General features: G+C 41.4%; 2 protein-coding genes across 2 annotated transcripts; one reads left to right on the top strand and one right to left on the bottom strand.

Moving 5' to 3' along the window:
• The first annotated feature begins 535 nt into the window (after positions 1 to 535).
• mpdu1b (mannose-P-dolichol utilization defect 1b) lies at positions 536 to 4,704 on the top strand. The gene is made up of 7 exons (XM_076289107.1): positions 536 to 710; positions 1,690 to 1,755; positions 1,892 to 2,024; positions 2,854 to 2,939; positions 3,051 to 3,169; positions 3,318 to 3,428; positions 3,687 to 4,704. The coding sequence occupies exons 1-7, from the start codon at positions 596 to 598 to the stop codon at positions 3,822 to 3,824; spliced, it is 768 nt and encodes a 255-aa protein (XP_076145222.1). The 5' UTR covers positions 536 to 595; the 3' UTR covers positions 3,825 to 4,704.
• Positions 4,705 to 8,646: 3,942 nt separating this feature from the next.
• On the bottom strand, positions 8,647 to 12,110 carry sox19b (SRY-box transcription factor 19b). The gene is made up of 2 exons (XM_076289106.1): positions 11,062 to 12,110; positions 8,647 to 10,648 (listed from the first exon to the last, which is right to left on the bottom strand). Exons 1-2 carry the CDS (start codon positions 11,694 to 11,696, stop codon positions 10,402 to 10,404), a joined length of 882 nt encoding a protein of 293 aa, XP_076145221.1. The 5' UTR covers positions 11,697 to 12,110; the 3' UTR covers positions 8,647 to 10,401.
• Positions 12,111 to 13,295: the final 1,185 nt, after the last annotated feature.

Here is a 13,295-nt window from a genome sequence, read left to right as displayed (position 1 = left end):
CCCTGTGGTACTTGTCTGCCTGTGAAAAGTCTGGCAGACATGTAGGCCTAGTGGCCAGTCTCACTGAGCATTTAGGTCCACAACTCCACATGTAGGCTTTTGCCCTATGGGCTTCTTGCTATGACTATTACAACGGACAGTTGGTTTATGCCTGCGGATGATATGCTGTTGCAACTCCATTCTAAACTGCCAGACCTGCTTCACTTGGGTGTTTATCACTGTGCTTTTATAGTTGCATACATCAAGATATGCTTAGCAGTCAGCAGTAGCACTACTGTAGACCTTTGTGTAGGCCTTTATGCCACCCATTTGAATTCCATAGGTTTATCCTTGGCCTGTCCTTAGCCACATGAAATCTGACTGATTTGCAATTATGAATTGCGGCCAAACTAAATTACTTATCAATCATGAATTTGTGTTTTTTTAAATGTTGTGTATTTCATCTAAGATGGATCCATTGCACCATAGCCTACACTAGCGGAACTTTAAATACTGCTTTTGTTTCCACACGAATGAGTGAAACAGGAGACGTGACGTCACCACCCTTGAAAGCTGACTAGCCTCAGATCTAGCTGACCACCAGCCAACACAGAAGATGGAAGAGAAAATGTCAACGTCAGTGATGGACCCCTTTAAAGATGTCCTTCTCCAGTACTTTATGCCAGAGAAATGTTATGACGTATTTTTTCTCGATTTCAATTTTTTGCATGGTAAGTAACTCCGAGGAAGGAAATATCGCTCTGACAGTGAGGGGGAATCCAGTCAATCCAGATCGAAAGCTAATTTATGCTAACATTACTGAATGGAATGATTAGCATGCGTAAAGGTTAAATCGAGAATTAGGTTTCTCTGTAAGATTGTTTATTGGAAATATGATAACATATAACGTTAGCTGCCAAGGAATCTAATTCCATTTCTCTCTTTGCTAAGTAGCCGCAAGCATTTACTTTACATTGGTCTGACTACTGCCATGTCTTATTTGGCAATGCAAACGTGCAAAAGTCTGATATAACTTTGTACGTTATGCTCTTAGGTACTCGTTATTGGTTTATCAAAACCAAGATTGCACAGGTCAGATTTCCAATGTGTTTTTGTTTTGCAAGATGAGGTAGAAAAGTTGCCGGGGCACATTCTGATTGGATAGTTTGATTTCTACACTGTACTTTGCTCATGCGGAAATGTTAACGTTGTGTTTGGTAGCGTGTTTCTCTTGTCAATGGCTCTAGAGATGCTACTTTCACATTGGAGTGCATATGTGTTTTTGAATTTTAACAGAAACTGAATTAGTTTTTACACTGTCCGCGTCATTCTCAGATTATTTTAATTCAACATCCAGTCCACCAATGTTATGAATATAAGGAAGTTGACATGTATGTTACTGGATTGTTGGGCATTAGAAAAGAGTTGTCCTACTTTATACCTTTTGTCCTCATTATTGGCCTTAGTCTAAAGTGCATAAGACAAGAGATTACAGTACGCCTGGATGATGTCATCACCTGGTTGATCCGCCTGCAATTTTAAATAACATGAACACATTATTTGAGAGTATATGTTTTATAAAAAGACACAATAATATGAAATACTTTTGATTTTGTTTTCTTGAGGTTTTATGGCGTCTTCCCCAATGAAAACACATTACTCATATTTGCAGTTGTTAAGCAAATACCCTCTGTTTTCTGTTCAAAACAGTTGAATGTCTGAAGATAGTTTTAAGCAAAGGTCTGGGGATCGGGATCATTCTGGGATCAGTTCTGGGTAAGGATCATAGAAATTACTTTCTCTCTCTCTCTCTCACACACACACACACACGCATGCATTACATTAAGATACAGCACATCAAGCCATATGTTAGGCCTAAGCTTTACCCTGATTTGTTTTTGTCTTTCCTCAGTAAAGCTTCCACAGATCCTAAAGCTGATGGGAGCAAAAAGTGCAGAGGGCCTTAGCTTCAACTCTATTCTTCTTGAGTTGTTGGCGATCACAGGAACTATGGCCTACAGCATTGCAAATAGCTTTCCCTTCAGGTGCAGTATTACTGTTGACTATACAGGTTATTATGTCTAGTTTAACAGTTTGAAGTATTAGCAAAAGGTTAAGCTAAGCTGTGATTGCAAGCGAAGGAAGCAAACATGGTGGATCAAAAATGTTGCTATCATGGCCCCAAACGGGAAGTATTAGAAAGAGAAGTGCGGTGAATGTGAATATATCAGCAGAGCTGAAACTGAAATTGCCGACAATGATTCCAACACAAGTGCTAGTGGTAACTTTAGCAGTGCCAGTGAAGTTTCCAAGGTACCTGCCAGTAACAAACAATGCAATTTAATGCTGGTGATAATGGTGATACTTGGGGAGCCAATGCTTTTCCGAGATGGTAGTACTCATTGTCAAAAGTTTGAGAACCACTGTTTTTAGACAACTTGACTTGTGAATTGGGTCCAGCAAGTGAAATGCTAAATTATGTTCTGGATGAAGGAAACCTATTTCAGATATAAATATAGTAAAGTAAACCTTTGCACTTATTGTTGTTTAAACAAATGTCTTGTGTAGTAGTAATGTGTTGTAGATTTGCTGTATTTTTATACAGTTCGGATTAGTAACACACTGTGTTTTGGTTCCACAATTGATTAGCCATAACTGGGAAATCTGAAGTGTCATTTCTCAGTCAGGCTGAGAACAAACGAAAGATTGTAAGTGTGCAGTGAGGATAAAAAGATGAGGTGGAGACTGATCCTCTAGTCATTTTGTAAAGCAGACTATAGAGGGACGTCTGACCTTGTCTGCAGTTGCTCTCACTGCAAAGTGATGTCAGTTATTCAATACGAATTTGTTTGTCTTTAAATCTTTTCTACACAGTGCCTGGGGTGAAGTGTTATTCCTAATGTTACAGACAGTTACCATTGGATTCCTCATTCAACACTATGGCGGAAAAACCATCAAAGGTAAGTCCTCGAAGACTGAAAAACATCTTATTTAGAACATGGTAGTTAGTTATTTATTTGAAGAGATATGTATATATTTGGTCATTTGATAAATACACGATTCTCTCTTAGGGATGATCTTTCTTGTGGTCTACTTTTCCTTGGTGGCAATCCTGCTCTCGCCGATGACACCCTTGTCTGTGGTCACCACTATGCAGGCTTCGAACATGCCAGCTATCATTTTTGGCAGGGTGAGCTTGATGACTTAATACATACATTCTTTAAGTTGCATTCAAGTTACAGTTGACCTTTTGTATTGCACATGAAGCTGTGCAATGAAAATGGTGATTTGTTGTATACGGTCAGTGAAGTAACATGAGCTCTGCTACTTTCTTTTAGCTAATCCAAGCTGTAACTAACTACCGCAATGGACACACAGGGCAACTATCTGCCATATCAGTCTTCCTGCTCTTTGCTGGATCCCTGGCGAGGATATTCACCTCCATACAGGTACCAGATGCACGTTCACCATCCAGTCAGGTCATCATTAAAATGCTTGCTTATAGACCTATTCTAATTTAAACCTACTACAAATACTCTGCAACTGTAGGGGGAGAAAGTAGCAAAAAAAATCCAAAAACGCATTGGATATCTTTAAATGAACACTTGTCATGTCCTGTATCAGTCAGACTTTTTACGGTTTATGATTTAAGATAACTCAGACCTCAGCTGCAGCAAAGCTTTAAAAGTCTCCCTCTCTCTGTGCAGGAAACTGGGGACTCTCTGATGGCCCTGACCTACGTCATCTCGTCCAGCTGTAACGGCATCATCGCCGCCCAGGTCCTCTACTACTGGAGCAGCGGCCCTGAAGCGCTGAAGAAGAAGAAGAAGAAGAAGGCCGAGTAAAGTCCGCTTGAGGGACAGTGCCTGAGAGATTCATATCTTCCTTTTCTTTTATGACTTTCCTATGATCTCACTGGTCAGTCTGATCAGCTCTTCACTGATCAGTCTCATTGATCAGTCTGTCCGGCTCTCCGAAAGGTGTGAATTCAGAGCTGTCATTATAGAGGTAAACAATTCTGTTTGGGGATCTTTTTGCATGCACTCTGAATTGAGAGTGTGGCTGACAACGAATACTGTACCACCGTCACACACTTGCACTCACACAGACAACACACTGTCTGTTTTTTTCACTTGATCAACGACCAAATCAAGATACTCGGGCCCTCTCACACCGCATTCCATCTGACTGTGATTCTCAGCTGTGAACATTCTCTGTTCTCTCAGAGACTAATTCAGGGAGGACAAGTGTGTTGGATGGTCATTTTCATTTGTCCTTCTTCCTGTCTCTCTCTACCTTATTCTCCAATTCGTGTCCATGTGTAAGCCACTTGAAGCAGCCGTGCTGTATGCATACTGTAAATGTTCAAATGTTGCCATGGTCCTCGGACCTGTCTGAATCCATGGTGTATGTACTTTGGAAAGTGCAAAATGGTTGACAACATAGCTGTCAATGTCTTATACTGAGATAAGAATGAGAGATTCAAATACAAATGCTGTACTGTCAAGAATTGTACTGTATGAAACTTCCCCTCATTTTTTTTATACCCTGAGAAAGAATTTTGCACAATCTGAATATCTTTGTACTAGACGTTTGTGGAACTGCACAATAAATTTAAGGGGGTCAGATGTGCAGGGGTTCCTGGGCTCTTCACTGTTGTCGCAGTCCTGTAATACATTTCCAGTGAGGTTTTGGCCAGTAAATCCCTGTGAGAATGAAGTAAAACTACCATGTGTCATTTTTTTGTCCAAACAAAAGAAAATTCAGATACAGGATGGTCTCATACACCATCAACATCAAGCAGTGAGACTATGTTCAGTAGTTGCCTCATTGGCATGTAAAAGGGAATGAAACTAGTGGTGTGATTCATTCCTTCATCACTAGATGGTGGCAGAGATATGGACCACCATGTGGTGGAACATCCTCTACAAGAGCTAGCAGAGTTTTCTTCATGAATATATTCAGCTGTCGGAGATCCTCTGGCACCCATGGATTGGACACATGCAATTGTAATTCTAAATCTCAAATGTTACTTACAGTGGCCTAACAAACATTTACTTTTCAACATATACAACCTAACTGGCCAACCCCATAGCACCACTGGGTAGTTCAGTGTCTGTAAAAGCACTAGTTGAAATCAAAAGAAGTGATGAACTGATACACACATAGATCAAAGCGATCAATAGAAACGAAGGGGCAAACGATCACGAAGAGTAGAGCGGCTCATGAAATATCCAGAGATATCAGATGATGGGGGAGAGGTCGTCATGTTCATGCATTCTGCCTAACCACCTGTGGAGTTCTTCTTGGGAGGTCTGTCTATCAAATATAGGTTGGTTCAACACCGCAATCTGTACAGATTCAGATCAGTACAGATGTCCATATCTCTTCAGTGTGTGGGCCAGGGTTCTTCTCTTCCTTTTACCAGAACGTGCGTTTCCCTCTACTATCTGTGCATCACCGGAACCTGCTGTTGCCCCACCCAAATGGGGGTGTGAGATGAAGGTGACTGACTGCTGATAACTTCAGTGTTTGATCACGAAATGTCCAGTGTGTTGTAAGTATTGGCATTCAATTATCATTTTTGATAGGGAAAAAAAGACACCATGACTCAAAAGACTATAGTGTAGAAATATAATTACTTCTCCAACTTTCTCTGACGTCTACATTAGCCTGACCCCTACTCCACCCAGTAGGGTTTGTTTCTTTTCTTTCTTTTTTTGAACCAGTCGAGCACAGGGTGTGTCGAGCTCATTAATTATAGTCTATAGTCTGCATGTCACAAACTCACTCACTGCTAAGCAAACAGTCCCTCTTCTAGAGGCATTAACCTCTCTGTAATGTACACATATCCATCATAGCTGATTGTGACTGGACACAAAGGTGGGCTTTTCTATTATACTTAAAAGTACGCCCATAATGTCTTAGTAAAAGTGGCTATCGGTTTATATTATAAGCTAAGACCTACAGACACAAATGCTCTTGTCAGGAAGATTCTTGTTTTCTTAACTGAAGTAATTATATGAGTTATTTCCTTTTACATGATGATAGAAGTATGTCATCTTGCAGACAGTATACTAGATTATACTGTGATTGTCTACATGGCAGAAAGCCAGGTCTTTGAAGTCCTGTTATTATGTACCTGTGACTAGCGTGAGCCCAGGAATCTCAGCTTATCATGACTAATGTGTAGTCACCGTTGGAAATTCACCACATACAAATTCAGATGAAACGACACTGCTTCCCTCCTGCAGTTAAAAAAAGACTATCAGGATGGATCAGTCAGTGGAGTGATGCTACTCAATCAATGATCTGTTGAAAAACATGACGGCGACTTCCCTCTCACGGAGAAAACATACCACCTGGCTATACCTTTCCTTGTTGTTCTCATCCAGTTGTTTCTCTTCTTTTCAGTGTATGTTTTATGTTGGAGTCTTCTCTGCCTGCCTGAAAAACAAACACGTTTTATGTAGCCCATTTCACTCTCCTTGCAAAAAAAAGTTTTTTTTACTTATACACTGACCATGTAAAGACAACCATAGTGCATGGTGTTTTGGTGGTGCCTGGGAGAGGAAAAACCCATTAGTGGATAGTGGATAATATGGTGGCAGGTGTTATAGGTCTAGCCTCTGTCAATGTATTAATTACAATAGAATACGTTGCCCATATTTGCAGTGCTGGTGTCAGACAAAACATCCTTCCATATCGAGCTAATCTCTACCCAGAAAAAGGGCAGGCCGACTGTTGCGTGACTGGCTTCCATCGGCTATGTCGTGTGAGGTGGTGAGTAAGTATGCAGCACTTGGTGGCATTTCACCCAACCGTGGCGGACGCCCACTCGCTCAACTGTGTGCAAACAACCTTTCAGGCAGGTCTGTCAACGAATTGTGCAAGTGAGAAATGCAGTTGCTTTACAGGCTGAGGACTTGCTGGCTAGAGTGCAGACACAGTTTACCCTGTTTTTTATATATAAATATAAAGTAAATAACTGTACCCTATAGCCAATAAACTTTACAGAAAATGTTAAATGATTTGTGTAACTTTTCCGAGCTTCCCCCAGAAAATCTCCACCGTGTGTGTGCGTGTTTGTGTCTTTATTCATCCACCTAGGCCAACATAGGCTTGTCAGGTGTTGAGCAACTACAGCTTTTGCTCTGCGTGCAAAAGAGGAGTGGTTCCAGGTATACTTTGGAATGCAGGTAAATAAGAATCAGTTTCCATGGTTACCTTTGATGTTGAATTTCCTTGTGCAAAGTAAAAAAAAGTTCTTTGGAGGTCCAAGTTTCCCACCCCCCACAGAATAAAATGTCTAATTTTCATCTCTATTTTGTTTTACTTTAAGACAGCACCACATGTGTAGGCCATGTTTTTTTTAAGTGCCTAGATTCCCAGGACAACTTACATCTTCAGCTCACTTGTTTACCCCAGCTCCCAGAAACCATGGTAACCACTTGTTGAAGCCTCACAGCTTGTTGCTAAGAGATTTCATGTATGCCCCCAGAAAATTCATCAGCTGCCCCCACCCAGCCGCTCACCCCATTTTGGCCTCACTATCTACTTCCACCACAACCCCAACCATTTGGGCAAAAAGCTCAAAAGTAGACATAAGCTACTGAACACCATAGCAACAAATATATAGTGTACGCCTAGCCTACACTCTGGTAGTTGTGGACTAGCCTACATTAGAAAACTGAGGTAGGCTAGGTCTAGTTGAGCGAGTGGGATATTTGACCTATCAGAGCCATAGAAAGAGATCTATGGTTCTGGGATAGATAGAACTCATTGGGGAATTCTAGACTAGCCTACTACTGATGCATTGTTGGCGGAAACACACAAGCCTAATGTTATAGGATCTTAGTGCTGACTACTAGTCAAACAGCCATCTCTTCCCAGTCCCGTCCCCTCCTCTTGGCCTCCGATTAGCCGGTGCGAACTTCGGCATTTCCATGAGAATGACAACGGGTGGTGAAAGGGTTAAGCCCGGGATAGAGAGAGAGAGAGTCGAGGCACCCGAATGCAACGCTAATTTTCTGCGCGACGGGGGAGCGAGAGAAAGGGAACAAAGCACTCCGGGGGAGGCGCGGAGCACTCAGCAGCTTTACTATGTGCACCTGCGAGCTCAAAAGCAACGGACAATGTGTCTCCGAAACGGCCAATTACGGCTGGGCCAGCCACCCGCTTTCTGTAAGGAGAAGAGGTGGAGTTGAATTTAAAAGAGAAGTGGAGAAGAAAGTTAATGATTAGGCCTGTCCAAAAAACCATTCTGCAAAATTCCGTTGCTTCTCTCAAGACATCATGTTAACCTCATAGGCCTAGGCAATTTCTAGATGCTCATCTGAAACTCCCTAATATAGCCTACCTAGGCCACGAGTTTCTTATGGTGGACTAGGCCTAGACAAGTCTGAGACCGGCTATGCACATCAGTCAGGCAATACCATCTTCACCCTTGGTGTTATTCAGTAGGCCATTCGGAAATAACTTAAGTTGTATGGCCTATGTCTTTTTGTGAATGTCCTAGTCTACAGCAACATTATTGCTTCAGAAACGTTCAGGGCTTGCAAATGAATTAATTTCTGTAGAATGTGCACACAAGTTAGGCTTATATTTGAAGCCTCAGAGAATGGTAGGCCAGGCCTATTGTCTGAATGATTCACTATCCAAACAGGCTTCTTCACAACAACACTTTCTTGCTTTTAATTTTTTTTATTAACATTTTTGTGGTGTAACCCTCTATTCAAACTAAACATTTCTCTTCACAAAAAAATAGCAGGCATCATTGAAACAGAGGGCTTCAAACTGTACACAGGTGTGAGACTAAACTCTCATTGTATTTACATGAAAGATTATTAAAATATTTAAAAAATAAAGAAAGTTATACCATAAAAAGTTGCACAGTGCACACTTAGGCTGCAAATGTAAACAGTCTCCTTTTTCTGGATCAGGTCAACATAAAGTACAACATTAAGAGAAACTCATTAGGAAACACATTTTAAATGGCAAGTGAGATTGAGTTACAGTCCACTGCAAAACTATCAGATTTCAATTTCAAATCTGAAGACGTGTGCGTCAACGCATTTTATTTTGATGACTCTTCCCAGGTTCGATGCACATTAACAGCTGATCCCCTCAACAGAGCGGTAGCCTACTCACTAAAACAACTGTGTAGCTAAAGTTGACTTGTTGATGGAGTGAGAACCTCATTACTAGTTTACGGTTCAATTTGAGCTGGGTACATTTTAAAACTATTAGAGAATCAACACTTCAGCGTCTGCACTCACATTTACAGCTTCCGTGTGAAATAAGAGGACAAGACAATATGTTGAATCACAACTCACTTTACAAAAGATACACAATGTGCAAAAGAATGCAACAGTAAAAATCTAAGCACTCTTTGTTTACAAATGTGGCCAGTAGTTAAAAAAAAAAAAAAAAAAAAAAAAGGCACACCACAAACATTTACGGGGAAACACCATGGCAAGTCTATTTGGAGTGATCACAGTGTCTTGGGAAGATATGCCAGTGTCCACTAAAGAAACCCATAGGATTCCACTGTAGTGCTATACAGATCTGAGCATGCACATTTTCAAAACAAAACCAGAGTAGATAATTCTGGTCACATGTTAAAATTAAAATAACTTTTCAATAATCTCACCGAATATCAGCAGTTCAATGTAGTGAACAATAAGAAAGGCTTCAGGTGATTATATTGCGGGTCTCTTCCTAAATGCCTTGAAAAAAAATACAAATTACAGACTTTATTTGAATGACACTAACTTCAGACCAAACTTTCAGTGTCCATGTGGTCAATTTGATCGATTACGGCGCATCAGATCTCTGGTTAATCAAGGTCTTAAATGTCATTTAAAAGACATTTGTGCCAACATGTTTATGGGACAATCTACCTTGATCTGTACAAACAACCATTTGCGTTGCCAGAACGTACAAGGGTACATTGTGAAGTTTCAAGATTTTTAAACTACGTAAAAAGGAAATTGTGTATGTGTATTTAAAAGGAGCATGGTACACATGCACTCTCCCTCTGTCTGTCTCTCTCTTTCTCACACACACAAACAAAGACACACACACACACACACACACACACACTTATAAAATCACATAAAAACATTATGTAAACCAGACCTTCATACATGGCAAGACTTCAAGAGAGTATCACCAAGCAGCATTCTTAAAACAGTGGGACTCAGAGAGGGCCAGTCCACAACACATGACTGGACACCAACAGCAGCGTGAAGAACAAACCATAGACTGGAGAGAGAGGAGGTAGCTCTTTAGCCCATCTCAGTCACTGTTCACTAGCGTTGTTAATAAGGAGGCGGGTGGTCTTTGTGATTGGAAGACGGGGAGTGCGGACCTGGCCTCCGGAAGGTGTCCTGTGGACATGTCTTCTCTTTGCAGTGTTCGTTAGATATGAGTGAGTGGCACAGTTCCCCCAAGATAGTGCTGCTGTACACTGGAGTAGCCTCTCTGGGCATTAGGGTCACTTGTGTCGCCACTGGGGATGTACATGCTAATCATGTCTCTCAGGTCCCCCTGGAGAGGGCCACGGTGGTGGTTTGGGGCTCCGGTTGGAGAATGAGCAATGGGCTCTGGTTTCACCATGGACATCACCGGACTCCCTTGCTGGGGGCTGTTACTGTAGGGCATGGAGCTGTCAGAAAAGATCAGAAAAGTGGTCATTAAGTATAGAAATTATGTCTAAATGCCATTGGTGTCGTCATTGACTTTAAATGTGGGACATGAAAGAAGAGTCTGCTCATTTGTTCAGCTCTTAAGATTTCTAAATTTATTTTTTGGGGGCTTGTATAAATGTAGTCAATTTTTCATGAGCTCAGCAGGGAAAACATAAAGAAATTTATTTCAAAAATACAGTACCAGTTCACAAATTGTGCACTATAGTCATGATAAAAAAGCCCTGAATTTAGGGCCTTGTTTATCAACCACAGCTGTGGGCCTCTCTCAATGTCAATCACTTTGTAACTGAATCAGCAATGTTTTTTCACGTTCTTTAAGGGCTTCTCTCACCACTCCAAAATCAACTTAAGTTAAAATAAGATCACTCACCTGTAAGAATTAACGCCATTCATGTAGTTTTGAGCGGCTGCCATAGAGGACGGGTATTGCAGGGCTGATAAATCGTAGCGATGAAGTTGCTGTGGATAACCAAGTGCCTCTCCCTGCATGCCCGCATAACCCCCCGCGGGTCCCCAGCCATAACTGTCCATTCTCGGGCTTCCACCTGATCCCTGGGCTGCCGCAGCTGCCAGCAGGTTGCCGGCTGACAATGGATATTTGCCAATCTGGTTATCCTTCTTAAGCAGAGGCTTGGTTTTACGACGTGGCTTGTACTTGTAGTCGGGATAGTCCTTCATATGGACTGCACGGAGACGCTTGGCCTCATCAATGAATGGCCTCTTTTCGGCGTCCGTGAGCAACTTCCACTCAGCTCCCAAGCGTTTGCTGATTTCCGAATTGTGCATCTTGGGGTTCTCCTGTGCCATCTTGCGCCGCTGACCCCGCGACCACACCATAAAAGCGTTCATAGGTCTTTTGACCTTATCCATAGGGTCTCCACCGGGTGGACAAGCGTTTTTGGACCCTGTATGAGTGTTTCCAGCCATAGGGGACATGCCCTGGCCGTTGTGGTGCGACTGCGGGTGTCCAGAAGTTTTCAACTCATGCTCCATCAAACTATACATTTCGAAACGTATGCCTATTTAGTTCCAGATTAAACAAAGGTGAATGTTCTTGAACACCAGTTAAGATACTTGATGATAAGGTCAAACAAACCCGCGCAGGTGAAGCCTCTGTCGCCTGCAGCCGGGTTTGCCTGTTCAAATAAAACAAATTACCGCCTAGAATACGAATGCTGATTTACGCAGAATAATAGTCGTAGTAATTAAAGTCACGCGCGTGTAAAAAATTTCATTACCTTTTGTCAGCGACGTCAAGGTTTCAATGAGGAGTAAGCAAACTGTTTACACAGTAAAGTAAACAAATAGTCTTTGAGAAAGTGTGATTCTTAGAGAACTCAGACACTTGTTGAACACCGATTCACTCCGCCAAAGAACTGAGGTAATACAAAAAAGTTCCCCCTTTCACTCATGTGGTCCTTAGTAATAATTGTATTCCACGCCGGACCAATCCTCCACTCTGTCATTTACATAACTATACAGGGGTGTGGCATACGGTTGCAGCGTTTGGCATGGTAATAAATGTAGCCAAGCCTTTTAAAGAGAGCCCGTCTGTAAAAACGTGTTTGCCTTTTCAAAGCATTAATAAGAACATATGAAACTTGTTTAAAAAAAAGTTAGGTTGTTATAATTAAACGAGGTTATTAAAACATTAAAATAATTTAGATTAAAAGTATTGCCTCGTGCAAATGTCTTTTCTGTTAAAATAATGAATACGTAAAATTGGAAATGGCTAATAACCTGGTAGGAGAAATGAGGCTGTAGGCCTACAGCATTTGTCTTGAATATGGCTGTGGAGAAGTATTTGTGAAGTCTTAATGTGTCAGGTCCTGAGACAATTATTGTACTGTGTCTGTTCCATCAAGTTTCCAAAGGAGGTTTAAAAATGCCAAGACTTGGCAGTTGATTATCCATGGTTCATCAATAAGTCCCATATTTAAAGAGGCAGAAAGACAGACTAAAATGGTCTTTATTTTACTGAACAGTGAAATAAGATAACATTCCCTCTAGATTAAGCTATTTATTTGGGTGATGTTCATCCTAAATTTCGACCACCATCATATTTCCAAGCACAATCAGTGTATCATAACAAGTCAATGCCCGCATAGGGTATTAGTGATCATATGTATTAATTTTTCGGTGTCAGTCAACTCATTCATCAGTTGCCCAACATCCTCATGGTGCCATGCTGTGTCAGGTTACAGACTACCTGAAGATGAGATCAGTGCGTGATTTTGACTGTAACTGTTGTTGTTGCAGTTGTTTAATATGATTTCCTCTTGTCTTTCTCAGATTAGCTACTGCAAACAGTGTTCCCTCCACCAGTGTTGACTTCATAAGTGTCATAGTGACAGGCTACATCTATATGCATCCACAAGCAGGCCAATGACAGAATGTGATAGCTTATGTGATGTGAAATGTGTTTGTGTGTGAGAGAGAAAGAGAGAGAGAGGGAGAGAGAGATAGAGAGGGAAGAGAGAGAGAGAGTCTGTGTGTGTGTGTGTGTGTGTGTGTGCGCGTATATGGAGACTTTGTGTGGGGTGCAGGTGTTCAGGCTAAAGGAGCGTTTTAGTTCATGACTGACAGTTAGGCTCTGACACCAAT

Source organism: Alosa pseudoharengus, unplaced genomic scaffold, assembly GCF_046254945.1.
Source record: "Alosa pseudoharengus isolate Yale_2024_CS ecotype anadromous, Long Island Sound unplaced genomic scaffold, YU_APseudo_1.1 YU_APseudo_1.1_scf_17, whole genome shotgun sequence".
Taxonomy (NCBI): domain Eukaryota; kingdom Metazoa; phylum Chordata; class Actinopteri; order Clupeiformes; family Clupeidae; genus Alosa; species Alosa pseudoharengus.
The sequence above is the reverse complement of the archived record's forward strand: the minus strand, read 5'-3'. Positions and strand labels throughout refer to the sequence as shown.

Bases quoted from the DNA above. Each gene is read 5' to 3' on its own strand.
- mpdu1b (XM_076289107.1), top strand. From the start codon at position 596: ATGGAAGAGAAAATGTCAACGTCAGTGATGGACCCCTTTAAAGATGTC. The intron at 711-1,689 runs GTAAGTAACTCC...TGTTCAAAACAG, and splicing joins CGATTTCAATTTTTTGCATG to TTGAATGTCTGAAGATAGTT. The intron at 3,170-3,317 runs GTGAGCTTGATG...ACTTTCTTTTAG, and splicing joins CAGCTATCATTTTTGGCAGG to CTAATCCAAGCTGTAACTAA.
- sox19b (XM_076289106.1), bottom strand. From the start codon at position 11,696: ATGTATAGTTTGATGGAGCATGAGTTGAAAACTTCTGGACACCCGCAG. The intron at 10,649-11,061 runs GTGAGTGATCTT...CTTTTCTGACAG, and splicing joins AATGGCGTTAATTCTTACAG to CTCCATGCCCTACAGTAACA.